General features: G+C 41.0%; 1 protein-coding gene across 3 annotated transcripts in view; it reads left to right on the top strand.

Annotated features, from left to right (window-relative positions):
- abr (ABR activator of RhoGEF and GTPase) overlaps positions 1–15,865 on the top strand; it is a 374,781-nt gene that overhangs the window by 189,919 nt on the left and 168,997 nt on the right. For all 3 annotated transcript variants that reach the window (XM_028806775.2, XM_028806776.2, XM_028806777.2), the window contains one exon: positions 12,691–12,876. In XM_028806775.2, coding sequence (XP_028662608.1) covers positions 12,691–12,876 — 186 coding nt within the window. The remainder of the gene's footprint in view (positions 1–12,690; positions 12,877–15,865) is intronic.

Genomic DNA, 15,865 nt, shown 5'->3' with positions numbered 1-15,865 from the left:
TTTTATTAATTCTTGGAATTATAAGCAGACCAGCATCTTGAGATATTAATGTGCACTTTGCTTTGTAAGTCATGATAAGTTCAGACAAGTAAGCCGGACCTCGGCCATTTAATGCTTTATATGTTAGAAGGAGGATTTTGAAAATATGCCCTAAACTTAACCGGGAGCCAGTGTAAGAATTTAAGAACCGGAGTTAATGTGTTCGTATTTTCTTGTTCTTGTAATAATTCTTGCAGCAGCATTTTGGATTAACTGGAGGCTATATAAAGAACAGTTTGAACATCCATCGAACACCACATTGCAGTAGTCAATCCTACTAGAAATAAATGCATGAATCAATTTCTCAGAATCCTGTTTATTTAGAAAGCACCTTAATTTCCCAGCATACTCTATATCTAGAAGGCTTAGTTATGAGCCTTTTCTTAGACAATAACAAAGTATTTTTTTTACGAATTTTTTTTTTTTTTCACATTTTCCAATACATGGTTATTGGGAGCCAGAACATACTCAAACATCAACACACACTCACTCATAAATGGAAAATATGCTACAACAGGTAACTTGGGAAAAAATTACATATTACATACTATATAAATAAAAGTTACATGGCATATTCTGTGACCAGTTTTTAAAAAGCAAAATATTTAATTTTTTGTCATCGAGGGTCAGAGTCTATCCTGCCAGCATTTTACAGAATTACAACTTTTTGCTATACTCACATTCTTGTAAGTATTTTCATTGCAGTGATACACATCTGCTTAGACACTTTATTAATTTCTGTGTTGCAAGGGTCAAATTCTTTCCCAGCAAGATCGGGAGCAAAGCAAAAATCTAGATCTGGACAAACCACTACAAGGCACACACTCTCAAACTGGGACAGGCATCCTACCTTGTATGTCTTTTACTGACATCATTGAAAACTCTGCCTTTATGTGATTAAATTGTATGGTAACAAGTTTTCATCTGTATTTTAATGTTCTCTGGTTTACAGAAACCAGTCGAATAACATCATAGGATTTGCTAGCTCTACAATAATACTTTTGGTCTCCTTAGCCACTCTTACTTTTACTGTATGAATCAATTGTTACCCAATACTTAAGCCACTCAATTATGAAATCATAAGCACCTTGCCTGCTGTGCATGTATGCCTTAAGGGATTGTTTTTTTAATCTGTAGTAAACTTGAAACGCAGCATGTAATTCTTGCTGACTTAACTAAACCAAGGAGGTTGAAATATTTATATAATTACTTTGGAAATATATATTATATATTAGAAATGCATGTAGTGTGTAAATTCTGTCTATGACGTTCTGTCTATGTTTACATCATGGTTAAGCATCCATATTTAATTTAGGACTACATGATGGGTTTTATTTTTAAGCATACGTTTGTCATTGATTAAACATTAGTGTGTTTATTCTTTGCTTTAAACAATTTATGAGAACTTCCAACATGGATAAAAAATCTAAATCAAACAGGATTACAATTAACATGTACTTGTTTGGCTGACACATTTATCCAAGGCGACTTAGAACATTTCAGATGCAGTTGGTTACATCTTTTTGTTTTTCTAGTTGGAGCCCAAGCAAGCATAGTGACCTGCTCATGGGCACACAGTACCAGGAATTTGAACCCACAACCTCAGGGTTTGAAGTCTAAAGCCTTAATCGCTATGCCACATTGCTTAGCATAAGAGTTCCATTTCAAGCAGCACTGCACTAGGGGGCTCCGCCCCCTGCTCGCTTCGCTCGCCAACCCCTGGTCTTGGGTAACCCGAAATACATTTGAAAGAGATTATTGTCTGTCTCGGTAATTGTTACATATGTATCATGTCCACTGTCACGATATCTGTAGGTCTATCCATATTACTAACCGAGAATGGTAAACCGGATGGCATGGATGCAGGGACACGGCGATGGGACCATGAGACGTACTGTGCAGGCGCGTACAGCGCGCGTCTCATAAACCGCACGCGAAGTCTTATCCACCGCGCACGAAGGAGTCACGGCCCAAAAACGAAATAGCTCAACTGACGTGAATGAGTAATGAAGCAACAACGCGCCCATGGCTAACGACTACCAACACAGCCACACAAATAAGAGGACTCTGCGCTGCAGCCCAGATTCAAACGGAAGAGGCTACGGAGGCCCCACGGGTCCATAAAGTACGGAAGGCGCAGGATTCACCGCCATATTGTGAGTGGCACTACTGCGGAGTGAAGGCACAGGCGTCACCACCATATTGTGAGTGGCACCACTGCGGAGTGAAGTAAACGCGCGTCTGAAACTGCGGAAGCAAAGCAGGCACGGGTTCAAAATGAACGAGCTCGACTAACGGATATACAAACAATGTATTTCAGGATACCCAACGCCGGGGGTAGGCGAGCGAAGCGAGCAGGGGGCGGAGCCCCCTTGTGTCCATCCATCCATCCATTTTCCAACCCGCTGAATCCGAACACAGGGTCACGGGGCCCCCTTGTGTAATATATGTAAATGGGAATAGCAGTGTAATTGTTATGTTATGCAAGTATAGAATGTCTTTGAGTTTGCGCAGATCTATGTATGAGATATATTGGAGTGTAAAGATGTAGACGACGTACATAGGATATCTTTATACACAACATTTGTAGTAAAGATGGTGTGTTGTCCTTGAATGAGTATTCTTTGGTATGGAGTTATTATAATCTTAACGTTAACGTCACATGAGTGCCGAACTCTTGAGAAGGCGAGATAGAGTTGTCCATGTCTAAATACAGGCTCAGAGTGGTAAAGGCCGACTCTGTCCATGGTCTGTCCTTGGGATTTGTTGATTGTCATGGCAAAATAATAGCATGACTATTGTCCCGACTTTAAGGTTAAGACTGTGTTGTGGTAATCCGTCCGGGTTAATGGTGTTTCTCATTTTGGAGCCGTGACCGTGACTCCATTAGTTATACGTTGTTTACTGTTAGTAATATGGATAATTGCACTTACTGTTAAAATCACTTATTTACGTTAGTTGAGCTGTTTCATTTCTGAGCCGTGGCTCCTTCGCTTGTGGTGTATAGGCGCATGTGCCTTCCGTACTATCTCAGGTGTGACTATGCTGTGTTTTGTGGACGTTTGGGGACTCCGTACTTTCTCTGGTTTGACTGTGGGGCGAGACGCCGAAGCCTCTTCTGTTTGTGTTTTCCGTGAGTACATATGGTATTGTATTACTGTAATGTGATTCACATATGCTGTGGAGTCCGGATCTTTGGGGCTTCTGTACTATCTTGGGTTATTGCTTGTGGTGCTTTAGAAGCGTGTTGTAGGTGCCTGCACCTTCCGTACTATGTTGGGTTTGACTATGCTCTGTAGTGTGGACGTGTAGGGTTCTGTACTCTCTTTTTGTATCTCCGTCAGTCGAGCTCTTTCTTTTTGGAGCCGTGCCTGCTTTGCTTGCGGCATTTGAGATACGTGCTGTAGGCACTTGCGTTCATTGATTTTATCCAGGTAGCTCCGTTAGTCGAGCTGTATCGTTTTGGAGCCGTGACCGTGTCTCCATTAGTTATACATTGTTTACCGTTAGGAATATGGCTATTTGCACTTACTGTTAATACGGAGCGTCTTCTGTGGTTGTACTGTTAGTAATGCATCACTGTAATGTGATTCACATATGCTGTGTAGTTTGGACGTGTGAGGATGCCATATGTTTAATACGGAGCGTTCGTTTATTCTTATTACCCATCTGGTGTCGAGCCTGTGTTTTCTGTGGTTGTACTGTTAATATTGTATTACTGTAATGTGATTCACATATGTTGTGGAGTCTGGATCTGTGGGGTTTCTGTACTATCTCGTGTTTATGCTTGCGGTGTGTTAGAAGCACGTGGACCATGCTGTGTAGTGTGGACGTTTAGTTCAGAAGCGCGTTGTAGGCGCCTGCGCCTTTCGTACTTTCCAGCGCCTTCCGTACTATCTTTGTGGACCTGTGGGGCCTCCGTAGCCTCTTCCGTTTGACTCTGGGGTGCAGCGCAGAATCCTCTTTTTTGTGTGGCTGTGTCGTTAGTCGTTAGCTATGGGCGCGTTGTTGCTTCATTTCTTATTTGCGTTAGTTGAGCTCTTTCGTTTTTGAGCCGTGACTCCTTCGTTCGCTGTGGATCAGACCTCGCTTGCGGTTTATGAGACGCGCGCTGTAGGCGCCTGCGCACTATGTCTCCTGCGTCCATCGCCATGTACCTGGGTCCGTGCCTTCCGGTTTACCATTCTCGGTTAGTAATATGGATTTTGAAAATAATATTGAGAACAGACAATTGCATCTCTAGATAGATAGATAGTAGTACTAGGGTGTTGTACCGTGTTAGCCATTATGAATGTAGAGAAAAGCCAAGCAAAATGACACCTTTTATTGGCTAACTAAAAAGATTACAATATGCAAGCTTTCGAGGCAACTCGGGCCCCTTCTTCAGGCACGATGTATCTTGCCTGAAGAAGGGGCCCGAGTTGCCTCGAAAGCTTGCATATTGTAATCTTTTTAGTTAGCCAGTAAAAGGTGTCATTTTGCTTGGCTTGCCTGAAGAAGGGGCCTGAGTTGCCTCGAAAGCTTGCATATTGTAATCTTTTTAGTTAGCCAATAAAAGGTGTCATTTTGCTTGGCTTTTCTCTAGATAGATAGATAGATACTTTATTAATCCCAATCTCTATTTAGCCACCATAATTTGAAAATCATTGGTTAGCACGTACGTGTTCATTAAAATATGTTTTGAGTTTAATTGAGGAAGCACAGAGCAACGGGCACTCAGCAGGCTCCTATCAATTATGGAGAATCCACTACATCCATTAAACAGTGTCATCTCCAGACAGAGGAGCAGTTTCAGTGACAGACTGCTGTCACTGTCCTGCTCCACTGACAGACTGAGAAGATCATTCCTCCCCCAAACTATGCGACTCTTCAATTCCACCAGAGGGGGTAAACGTTGAACATTATTCAAGTTATTGTCTGTTTTTTTATCTGCATTTTTTATTACTCTTTAATTTAATGTTTTTGCTGCTGGAATATGTGAATTTCCCCCTGGGATTAATAAAGTATCTATCTATCTATCTATCTATCTATCTATCTATCTATCTATCTATCTATCTATCTATCTATCTATCTATCTATCTATCTATCTATCTATCTATCTATCTATCTATCTATCAAGACTTACACATGGAAGACAAAGCATCATTACTATTTTAAGTGAGACTTTACTAAAGTAGGACAGGTGATTCTGAATTTGCATAATTGTGAATAAATGTGTTGGATGTAAACATGTCCTGCCTTGCACTGAAGCTGATGAATTTTGGTTCAGCATTGTGCTCCTTGCTGCTGGATAAGCCATTGTCCGTTTGGAGCTAGCAATGGAATAAGCAAATTCTGAAAATGAATTAAATAATTTTTCTTGTTTTTTTCTAGTATGTTTGCTGTACTACTCAGCTATCATTTTATTCAGGTATTGTGATTCAGTGAAAAATTTCTAAAATGCCAGCCATAACATTGTCCCCAACATTATACAGTACTTACATGTATCTCTGCTCTGGGGTTACATTAGAATTACAGTATTTTGTTAATATTAGTGTTTTAGAAACCTGATATTGCAAGAAGAGAAATTTGGTTTTGCTGTTACAAATTAGATTATGCTTAACTGCAGCTTACTCTCCTTACAACATATATAAATGTAATAACGTAAAAATAAAAACAGCACCAGAAAGGATTGCATTAGAGTGCATAGAAACATCACTACGGTGGTGCATATTCAGCGGCCTTGAAAGATCTCATCAGAGAAGATTAAGCATCCACCAATTTTTGTTATTGTCAGCAGTTTCCTGAAGCATGAACATATGCTGATAGCACATGTAAGTAACTCTGTCATACTATCAAATACAGTATAAAAATGCTGACTGTTTTGTTGAATTAACCCTAGGCTTTATTTTTCAGTAAATCTAATAAAAGACTATTAAGGTGCCTACTTAAGTAGCCACTGTGTTAAAGCTCCTGTTTTTTATTTTCCACATCACATTGCCTTTTTTTATTTACTTTATTTCCATAACAACACTAGTTGCATGAAATTTGCTTTGGTGAAGGTTATTCAAATAAAACATGTATGCAAACATGTACTGCAAGGTCGATAGCAATCCCCACCTCCCATTTCAGGTTAAAGTCATTTTTATTTGTATTAACTTGATGAATCATTAGTTTCCCACTTTCTTCACTCAGCTGTCAGGATATCCATCCATCCATCCATCTACTTGTTTTCCTAACCTGCTTATCCTGGGTAGAGTCATGGGACAGCTGAAGCCTATCCTAGCAAGCATTGAACTCAACGCAGGATCAACACCTGAACATGGTTCCAGTCCATCACAGGGTAAACACACCACACACCTCCCAACACACACTCACTAGGGACAATTTAACAACGTCACTTGTCCATACGTTCTATGCATACATTCAGATGAAATGCTGGGGTGCCAACTGGGCTACCTACTCAAAAATAGAACAAAAAGAACTACATCTGTCCATTACCCGACCCGCTATATCCTAAATACAGGGTCTCAGGGGTCTACTGGAGCCAATCCCAGCCAACACAGGGCGCAAGGCAGGAAACAAACCCCAGGCAGGGCGCCAGCCCACCGCAGGGCACGCACACACACACACCCATATACCAAGCACACACAAGGGACAATTTAGAATTGGCAGTGCACCTAACCTACATGTCTTTGGACTGTGGGAGGAAACCAGAGCACATACAAAAACTCCACGCAGGGACGACCCGGGAAGCGAATCCGGGTCTCCTAACTGCGAGGTAACAACGCTACCACTGGGCCACCGTGCCGCCCCAAAAGAACTACATGGCGTAGAAAATAACAGAAATATATCTAGCTGTTGGCTATATAAAGATGCTTATATATAGCAGTCACATTTGTGGTTTGGAGCTCCATCTTGTGAGTTGCTAATCTCTCATATTAGTTACCTCCTCCTGGGAGCACACTGTTTTTATAGCTTCTAGACCGGAAGGGTTGGCATTAGTCGCCGTCATTGAAAAGGAGTTAAGGTGGTTAGTGGCCACGACCCCTGGGGTGGTAGTGCCTAAGTTTGATAAGCCGGGAAAGTGACCCTCTGGCATGCGTGACAACCTATAGATGTTTTTTGAGCGGTAATTGTCTTGCACCTTTACCTGCTCCTTTTCCTCTATATAATAATAATAATAATTCGTTACATTTATATAGCGCTTTTCTCAGTACTCAAAGCGCTATCCACACAGGGAGGAACCGGGAAGCAAACCCACAGTCTTCCACAGTCTCCTTACTGCAAAGCAGCAGCACTACCACTGCGCCACCTATATATGAGGGATATTCAAAAAGTTTCTGCACTTTTATATTTTCATTGGAAATGGTGACTGTAGGAGGAGTAGTAATTGGGCATTTAAAAGTTGGCACAACGCTGGGAAAATTGCATCGCAAACGAAGGTGACTATGTAGGATTACATCTTGCCTGCCCAAGGGGACTGAGTTGACTCAAAAGCTTGCATATTGTAATCTTTTTAGTTAGCCAATAAAAGGTGTAATTTTGCTTGACTTTTCACTACTTACAAATTGGGAAAAGTCATATCTTATCACCTTGGAACAAATACATTACCTTAATATGGAGATAAGAGTCTTTCAGTCGAACAGCACTACTGAACAAAGTTATAAGTATTAACAGAACATTTCAAATTCATTACCTTAATACAGGCAAGTAGAGTTTAGTCACTCACTGCTGGACTACATTCCTTTTACAGCATCATTTGTAGGTAATGCTACAGTGAAACAGGAGACCCACCAACTCGGGGCAGAAAAGGAAGCTTATAAGAAGCCCCCATGTAATACAAAATAGTGATCATATGTAGCAAATGAATACATTTCACAGAATCCAGACAGGGCAGTTACAGCATATTTACAAAAATTGGGGTGCATACAGATTTTAACGATATCACTGTATCTGTTTTGAGAATTGGGTGGCACGGTGGTGCAGTGGGTAGCACTGCTGCTTCGCAGTTAGGAGACCCAGGTTTGCTTCCCGGGTCCTCCCTGCGTGGAGTTTGTATGTTCTCACCGTGTCTGCATGGGTTTCCTCCGGGTACTCCGGTTTCTTCCCACAGTCCAAAGACATGCTTGTTAGGTGATTCTAAATTGTCCCTAGTGCGTGCTTGATGTGTGTATGCGCACGCCCTGCGGTGGGCTGTGCCCTTCCTGGGGTTTGTTTCCTGCCTTGTGCCCTGTGTTGACTGGGATTGGCTCCAACAGACCCCCGTGACCCTGTAGTTAGGATATAGCGGGTTGGATAATGGATGGATGTTTTGAGAATTGTAGTATTAAGCAGTATACTTCTGGTGTTTTTAATAATTAGACCATTAGATTATAATGGACATTCTGAAAACATATCAATATTTGTTTTCTACTCCCAGTATTAAACAGAAAAGAAATGTGTCATCTTTAAGTTTATGCCTTTTGGTGATGAGTTCATCTTCTGCTCATTTAACTGTTCACAGTAACAGACATTTTAAGTAAGGGTTTCCCAGACTTTTGCATGCCACTGTATATGCCATGTTTATGAACAAATAACTATGACTTGAAAAATGCCAAAGTTATTTTTCGGAATAGTGGCATATTAACATATTGTACTTGTTAGTCAGTCTCATACTCAGCCTGGTAACTTTTAAACCAGAAGTTGAGATCAGCGTTCTGGGGATATACGGATAACCTTTTGCCATGTTTAAGATGCATGTTAATTCAGTCTTTGACTGTGACTTGCATTGTACAAACAATATATGCTACCTAGGCCCAGTTCATTTGCCTGGGTGAATTAGGTACCACCATGGTAGCTTTTAGCTTCTAGAGGCTGTCAGCTGTTCATCTGACTGGAAAATGTTGTGCCTGTAGTGCAGTCTATCTATCTTTCAGTGTAGTGACACATTACAATGATATAATCCTAAGTTGTTAGCATCTACTGGCTGTGGTTATCTGAGTTTCCAACCCTTGATCATCTAAATAAAATGTTTTTCTATATGATGGTGACAGTATTTTTAGGCAGAATATGGTACCCCAGCTCAAGATAATTGATTGACTGTCAAAAACCTTTGCCATAAGCATGCTGACTAGCAACAGTGTCATACACAGAGTGATTTCCTTTGTAATGCTGTCGATAAAACAGTTGCTGCAGGCTGGCCTCGGCAGTCTCATACGTATTTTGTATGTGGTATTGGATTATAGATTTTCTCCTTTTCAGTGTAGAATATTACACTATTAGCAGCAAACTTTGTCACCATTTTGCATGAAATAGTTCCAGATGGAGCTACAATTAGCTCACATCATTTTTACTGAAATTTTTTTCTGCTTCTGGATGAAATCAATCTAGAAACGTAAAATCTTTACTTAATACCTTGTCCAAGGTTAATTCTTGTCTTGTAGCCAGATCTGCTCCAATAAACCCCTGTGATCATAATCCACATTACTAACCGAGAATGGTAAACCGGATGGACGCAGGGACATCCGGCCATTGGCCGTGGACGCAAAAGACGTACTGCGCAGGCGCCCCAAGAAATGAGGCACCGCGACCACAGAAAAAAGGAGTCAGACGCCTGCGACGCACACAGCGCCGCACGAAACCCATTGCACACGAAACGGGACACACACAAAGAGGAGGATTCCACAAGCCCCTAGCACACAAAAAAAAAGAAGCCGCTCGCGCCCCACAAATCCCCCCCCCCCCTCCAAGCCACCCCCCCCCTCCAAGCAACGGACGGGACACACACAAAGAGGAGGATTCAAGAAGCCCCTAGCACACAAAAAAAAGAAGCCGCTCGCGCCCCACAAATCCCCCCCCCCCTCCAAGCAACACCCCCCCCCCTCCTCAGACGCCGGCGATGCACACAGCGCCGCACGAATCCCATTGCCCACGAAACGGGACGCACACAAAGAGGAGGATTCAACAAGCCCCTAGCACACAAAAAAAAAGAAGCCGGGAGCGCCGCACAAAGCCCATTGGACACGAAACGGGACAAACTACGGACATAGCACACGAAACGTTCACAAAAACGACGATTCAGACCCACGACCACACTAACATCAATAAGAAATGACACACAAAGCCCCATTTCTGAAGGAACCGTCCGTATTAAACATACGTCATCTCAACACCTTCACACTATGCAGCATAGGTGGATCTCATTACAATGAAGCACTATTAACCGTTCAACCGCAGAAAAGGCTCCATATTAACAGTGAGTGCGATCCTCCTTATTACTTATCCATATTTCTCACGCTGAAGAACAAACAAGTCATGAATTCACAATCACGGGTACAAAACGATACAGCTCGGATAACGGGACCAAACACACGAACCCGCATGAAAAAAAACAATACACGTCGCCGGCTACAACGCGCTTCTGAAACTCCGGAAGAAAAAATGTCTCGGCTCCAAAAACGCAAAGCTCAACTAACCCAGTTACAGAGACGAGCGCAAATGGACAGACACAATAAACGTAGACGCATGCAGCGTGCATCTCAAAGTGCTACATCGAAACAGGCACGGGTTCAAAACGAAAGACCTAGAGTCTCAGAGATACAAAAACGGCAGCGAAGGGACAAAATAAATAAACGCAGACATCTACAACGCGCATCTGAAATGCCGGAAAACAAGCAGGCAAGGCTCCAAAAAGAGAAAGCTCGACTAACCGGCATACGAAAACGGACAAGACTCAATACAAACAATGCACGACGTAAACTGCAACGAACTTCTCGCACAGCACAGGCGAATCGATTACAGCTCCAAAATAGCACGTCCCAAATACTGGACGTACAACGACGCGCCTCTCAAACGGCACAAGCGAAAGATACACGTCACGGACATCAACGCCAGACACCTGCTAAACGCTTGCGCCACTTAGTCTAACTAACGATGTACCTGAAAGTAAATACTTTATGAACTGCATTAGATCCTACAATAGTTCATTTGCTTTTGCATCTAATGGCATCCAGTCACTTACTCAACACCATTGATAAACTTCTACAAACGTTAATGAATAATAATATTCCCTTTGGAGGAAAGGTACTTTTATTAGGAGGAGATTTTACACAGTGCTTAGCTATTGTTCCACATGCCATGCGCTCGCCTATTCTTCAGTCCACCTTAAAATACGCAGACAATTGGCATTGCTTTCAAAACAGTTACGGAGATATTTGGAACAGCAATCTCATTACACCAAATACCCCTTTTAACACAACGAACTATATTATGTCCAAAAAATATTAATGTTGATCACATTAATAACCACATCATTTCATTACTTCCTGGAATGGCACAGCTCTTTCTAACCTCTGACAGAGTTGACTCTGATGACGACAATGACCATCTTAATTTCCCCTTAGAATATTTGAACACTATTAACCCAGACGGATTACCACAACACAATCTTAGCCTTAAAAACGGAACAATAATCATGCTATTAAGAAACCTTAACACTAAACAAGGTTTATGCACGTTTAGTCGTCAACACCATGCCACACAATGTTATTGAAGCAAAACTTCCTACACGATCACATGCTAACAATACTGTTCTAATTCCTAGAATTCACCTTACAAGTTCTGCCCTGGAATTACCTTTTACACTTAAACGGCGACAGTTCCCCATTAAACCTGCCTTGGCCATGACCATCAACAAATCACAAGGACAAACCATAGACAAAGTTAGCATCTACCTCTCTGAGCCCGTTTTTGGACATGGACAACTTTATTTGCTTCCTATATGCGTCATCTACACCTTCACACTATGCTATATCTCATTCATACATCACGCTCTTTGTAATTTCACAACACCAGGGGTTGGCGAGCAGGGGGCGGAGCCCCCTAGTATTAGTTTATTCAGGTTCAGAAATTAGACGAATGTATAAAAATGTAAGTTTTAACACAGCACAGAATTTCATGGATATCAATGTAATAGCACTTTGTATTGGTGCTTCCATCCTTGAAGCATGTAATGTTGCTTACTTTGACTTTCAGCACCAGTTGTTATAACTGATAAAATATTAAAGGGGACCCTAGTCTGGAACAATCTATGTGTCAGTTAAGGTTGTAAAGAGATTACTATGTGCCAACAGGGAAAACGTTACTGCAAGGCACTCCTACCTTAAGTGTGTTCCACATGTAACAAAACATAAATACATTTTTGCAAAGCAGTCTCTAAATTCAGACGTTTATGATTTTTCCACTTTTATCTTTTTTAAGTTCTAATGTACTGTGGCTTCCAATTCTTGCAGTTCAAAACCTGTGCCAAACAGGTAAATTGTAAAGAATTTATTAATTCAAGAATTTATAAATATCATGCATTGTAAAGGTTTTACAAAATCTGAAACAATATCAAAGATATAGGCCTGAACCCTATATAGCTTGGGCACTTCCTGGGGGCTTGATTCATATTCACTCTGTGCAGGTCTGCTGTTCAGAGTGATTAAAGATATGTACCTGACCTCTATGGGATAGACTTGCCCCCCAGTATGTATATGCCTGCAATGAACAGTAAAGCAGCAAAGGTTTATAGAAGAAATCCCAATTCTGGCTTTCTTTGTTCAACCCAAGTTTACTATTTGTATTCTGACAAATATGATAGTCTGTTTCATAATCCTAACTCTATATGCTTGTGTTTTTCCCTTTTCCCAGCCAATGAAGCCCTTGAAGGCTACTGCCACTACTTCTCAGCCTGTTCTAACAAATCAACAGATAGAGACTATTTTTTACAAGATCCAAGATATTTTTGAAATACACAAGGAATTCTATGATAGCCTACTTCCTATCATTCAGCAATGGGATAACAAAGCTACTGTAGGACACCTCTTCCAAAAACTGGTAAGCAGCCCTAGAAGGTTTTTGAATTGTTTTATTAACTACTGTGCCTATTTGTAATTTTAATATGTAAAGTATATTCAAAGGTTAGCTTAACCTAGGTTATTTTAAGAATTATCATGAAGACACAACAAGCTGGACTTGCTTTATTCAAATGTTAATGCCTTCAAATGAACATCTCCACAGGTCTGACCATCTATATGCCACCTATAGCCCTTATTGATTACATCAATTCTCCAGTATCCACATCACAAAGTTATGTGTGTTTAGGGGGTTGTTTTTTTTTGTATTATTTATATATTTCTCTTTCTCTCAAGCTTTAAAGTAAAGTCCGAATTTCCTCTTGGGGATAATTAAAATAACATTAATGACAGTCACGTAACCAACTGTGGCTGAAAATTTAGATAACATGTTGTTGGAAAGCACACATTCCTTTGAATAGATATTTTCTCTGTAATAGCATAATGTATATTATGTTACCCAGGCTAGCAGTGTGCTATGTATTCTTATTTCTTATGTTCTAACTATTTGTTAGAATACCTATGTAACTTACTGTTTATGCTTTTTGGTTGCTGCAATGGTGTCTGTTTTTTATTTAGCAACTTTTATATTAAGCAATAACACAGATCACTTTATAAAGTAAAGCCTAGCTTTGTATCAGATTAGAAATGGCAAAAATACATAGAAAAAAAAACTAAGCAGTTCATTTTTTATCGTATTAACAATGCAAATGAAGGCTTTTACAGTGCAAGTCAAAATTCTTTGAATTTCAACACTAACACAGTAAGTCTTATAAAGGCTACTTAAAACTCCTCATACAACATTTTTACAACATTCCATGTAACATTAATTGATACTTTGTGTGTGTGTGTGTATAATATATCATATACAGTGCCCTCAATAATATTTGGGACAAAGGCACATTTTCCCTTTATTTACCCCTCTGCTCCACAGTTTAAAAATACAAATTAAATAATTCTTCTGTGTATGCAGTAGCCACCAAGAGGGCGCACTAGCTCCCCAAACACCCAGCACAAGCAGGCTCGGACACAAGAGTAAAAGCACAAGAGACTTTATTCCTGGGAAACTCATTCAATAAGTGTTTCCCACCACAGCCACAAGTACAGTTATGCACAATAACAAGCACACAGCAATACTTTTGTCTTCTTTTTTCTCTCTGTCCTTTCCTACTTCACTGCCTCCATTCCACCTCATAAGTTTCGTCCTCCTTCCTCCCAACACTAGCTCCCAGAACAGTGACAGGCAGCTCCTTTTATGTCCAACCCAGAAGGACTTACAGTGTTCAGAAGCTGTAGTTCAGAAGCACTTCCAGGTGAGGTGAGAGCCCGATAAAATGGGACTTCTCAGTCCCCACATCACCCTCTGGTGGCACCCATGGAACCTGACAGGGCTAAGCTGACAAACTCCAAGTCCCATGATGCTCTTTGGGAAAACATGTCACTGGTGCAGCCCTGGGGGCCTGCCATCTAGCAGCCTGTGGGAAGACAATGCCCTGTGCATGTTGTCTCCCCCATGCTTCCATCACAAGGGTGTCCTGGTCGGGTAATAATGTTGGAACAGATAAAAAGCCTTCCCCAAACTCTTGCCACAAAGTTGGAAGCAAAGTCTTTATCTACTGTAGTGTTAACAGTATCATTCACTGAAAACAATGAGCCTACCCAAACCCTGAAAACCAGCCCCAGATGATGATCCCTCCTCCACTTAACTTCACAGTAGATACTATGTAGTTTAGAATTTAGCTTTCAATGAAGTGGTTCATCACTCCAGAGATCATAGCTCCAGAGTCAAATGGTGGTGTGCTTTACAACCCTCCAGTCAGTGCTTGGCATTACGTGTAATGATCTTAGGCTTGTGTGTAGTATGAGCCATTCTACTTCTAGTGTTTGTCATCGGAAATTGCATGGCTAATTGTTTAATTTTATGTACCTGTTAACAATGTGTGCAGTTGAAACACCTGAACTCAATAATTTGGAAGGTTTTCCTCATACTTTTGGCCATATAATGTATATGTGTGTGTGTATATGTTGTAAAAAAAGTATCAACAAACCTAAGCGGTTTGATGTAGCTACCACTTCCTGATAATTGTAACCAACTGTGCCCACTGGGACAACCAAATACTACTTGTTTTGTACCCTTCTCCTAATTTATGCATTTGCATTATTTTATCTTCATTTCTTTGTGGCATTCTTTTATAGTTTATATTTTCACTGCTGTCCTTCAGATTCAAATTGATCCTGTAGTTTTTGTTTTTTTTAATTAAAGAAAGCGTGGCATTTTTTAATGTTTCCCTGATGGAGATATACTGGTGTGCCCTCATTAGTCTGTTGTTTTTCATCTGTCTAAACTAAGAGCTTCCATAACACAAGGAATTAATGCTTATGCAAGTAGCACATTTCTTTTTTCTTTCTTTATTTTCTATCATAAAAGAATCTTTTTTTTCAGACAGTTACACATTCAGCTGAAACAGGATAACATTCACAAAAGTTTATTTCATTTTTTTCACCCTATTTTTTACATAAGTGACAGGAAATTATTGATGAAGTGAAATAAATTTGTATTTGGTTAAAAATTGAATTACGTGGTGTGACGGTCTTCCTTGGCCATTTTCCGGGCAGGATGCCTGCTGGATGGAAGGACCAGGGGAGAGAGCATCTCCGAGGCACTATCTCCCCTGAGACGCTAGAGGGCAGCCCTCCTGGGCGTCTGTGGCAGCACGGATTCCCGCAGGGCACTCCGGGACTTAAGAGTTTGGCACAGCTCTGTTGGGACCCATGGTGGCCTCCAGGGGGAGCTGCAGAGCCTTACAGTGGAGTTCCACCACACCTGGGAGTGATTCCAGGTAATACTGATGAGCCACCTGGAGTACTCCCAGGAGTAGAATAAAAGGAGCTGCCTCACTCCATTCGAGGAGCCAGAGTCGGGAGGAAGTGGACAAAGCTTGCTGGGAGAGGAGTGGAAGCGGAGAAAAGAG

Source organism: Erpetoichthys calabaricus, chromosome 8, assembly GCF_900747795.2.
Source record: "Erpetoichthys calabaricus chromosome 8, fErpCal1.3, whole genome shotgun sequence".
In the NCBI taxonomy this organism is placed as follows: domain Eukaryota; kingdom Metazoa; phylum Chordata; class Cladistia; order Polypteriformes; family Polypteridae; genus Erpetoichthys; species Erpetoichthys calabaricus.
The sequence above is the reverse complement of the archived record's forward strand: the minus strand, read 5'-3'. Positions and strand labels throughout refer to the sequence as shown.